This window comes from Geospiza fortis, unplaced genomic scaffold (genome assembly GCF_000277835.1).
Source record: "Geospiza fortis unplaced genomic scaffold, GeoFor_1.0 scaffold23, whole genome shotgun sequence".
Classification (NCBI taxonomy): domain Eukaryota; kingdom Metazoa; phylum Chordata; class Aves; order Passeriformes; family Thraupidae; genus Geospiza; species Geospiza fortis.
The window spans coordinates 12,954,190-12,955,694 of NW_005054303.1; the positions used below are offsets into that span (position 1 = coordinate 12,954,190).

The window sequence follows — 1,505 nt, forward strand, 5'->3', positions numbered from 1 at the left end:
AAAGGAGGGACAGGAGCCACTCTGGCCCAAAGGACAGCAGCAGCAGCAGGTGAAAGGCACAGCCAAGGTGTCACTCACAGCAGCATCTCTCCCATACTGGATCCTGTCTCAGACTTGGCCTGAAATAAAAACAAAGGAAACCCATGAGGAACCCACACACTGATTGGGGAAAGGAAAGTCTCCTCATTTTCTGTTTGCAGGAAAGGCAACAACCTCTGCTCAAACCTTCACTGCAAGGTGTTCTCCCATATTCCTGTTTTATGTGATGCCACTGAAGGATTCACCCCCTGGATAAGCATTTCTGCAAGGTGCTGACAACTCATTATCCTGTGATTAGAGCATGGCATATGGTTCGACCATGATCTCTGCTGTACCATGGAATAATTTGGGTTGGAAAAGCCCTCTCAGATCAAGTCCAACCATTCCCCCAGCACTGCCCAGCCCACCAATAACCCATGTGCCCAAGTGCTACATCCACACATCTTCTAAATCCCTCCAGGGATGCGGATTCCACCACTGCCTATTCAGCCTATTCCAATTCCTGACCATTCTTTCTGTGATTTTTTTTCATAATATCCAACCTAAACCTCTCCTGCCACAACCCGAGGCCATGTTCTGTATCTTCATGGTGCAATTATTTTCTGTGACATCTCCCCACAGCCTGAGACAAGCTCAATTCCTCCTTGCTTACCAGACTTGCCCCAGTCTCCTCTGCCCTGACAAATGCAGAGCTGTACAAAATCTTTATGAAATAATGAGAATTTTTATTGCAGAGACCTGCAATCCATGGCACATGACTGGGAAAAAGACATGCTGTGTGGAGGGGAGGAATTACCTTCATTGCTGCTTGTTAGAAAAGTGGTGGCTACCACATTAAAGATAAGGTGAACAGATTCAGGAAGTCTGGAAGGAATATTTAATCTCAATAAAAATGAAACAGCTAATTGCATCCAGGATTTGATTAAAAAATAAGTGTTAGAGGATGGAGAGCCAGCTCACAGCTCCTGCAGCCCCACCTGGCTGGCAGCTGATGGCCCTGGACACATCCACCAGAGAGATGACATTTCTGATCCATGGCTTACAGGTGGAACCCTCTCCAAAATATTTTCTGGCCTTTTTTTTATGACCCTGCCTGCCCTTAAAACAGAGCTATGGGATGTAAAAGCTGTCTGTCCACCCCGCAGTGCTCTGGCATTATCCCAACTGGCACCGGGACCAAACGTTTGGATTTTGCTGTATTTATTGCTCCTGCTTCAGACAAGTTCATCCTAAATGTGATTTGTGGTGTAGGATTACACACAGTCCATCCCTAAGCCTCCTGAACATCAACTTGAATTCATCACATTTGATGGAGAGAGGAGTTAAGGGATTTGCATGCCTTGGTATTGCTCTGCCCAGTGGAGGCCAATTCTCACAGACAGCTGGGAACAGGACAACAGGGGAAGTCTCACAGGTCCTTCAGAGGCTGGAGCTGATCTCTGCAGGAGTTTTTGGGAATATTTAGT

At 46.6% G+C, this 1,505-nt stretch overlaps 1 protein-coding gene across 1 annotated transcript in view; it reads right to left on the reverse strand.

The window, feature by feature from the left end:
* Positions 1-1,505, reverse strand: part of TMEM260 (transmembrane protein 260) — a 27,131-nt gene that overhangs the window by 7,281 nt on the left and 18,345 nt on the right. Inside the window, exon 6 of the mRNA XM_014311891.2 lies at positions 79-119. Coding sequence (XP_014167366.1) covers positions 79-119 — 41 coding nt within the window. The remainder of the gene's footprint in view (positions 1-78; positions 120-1,505) is intronic.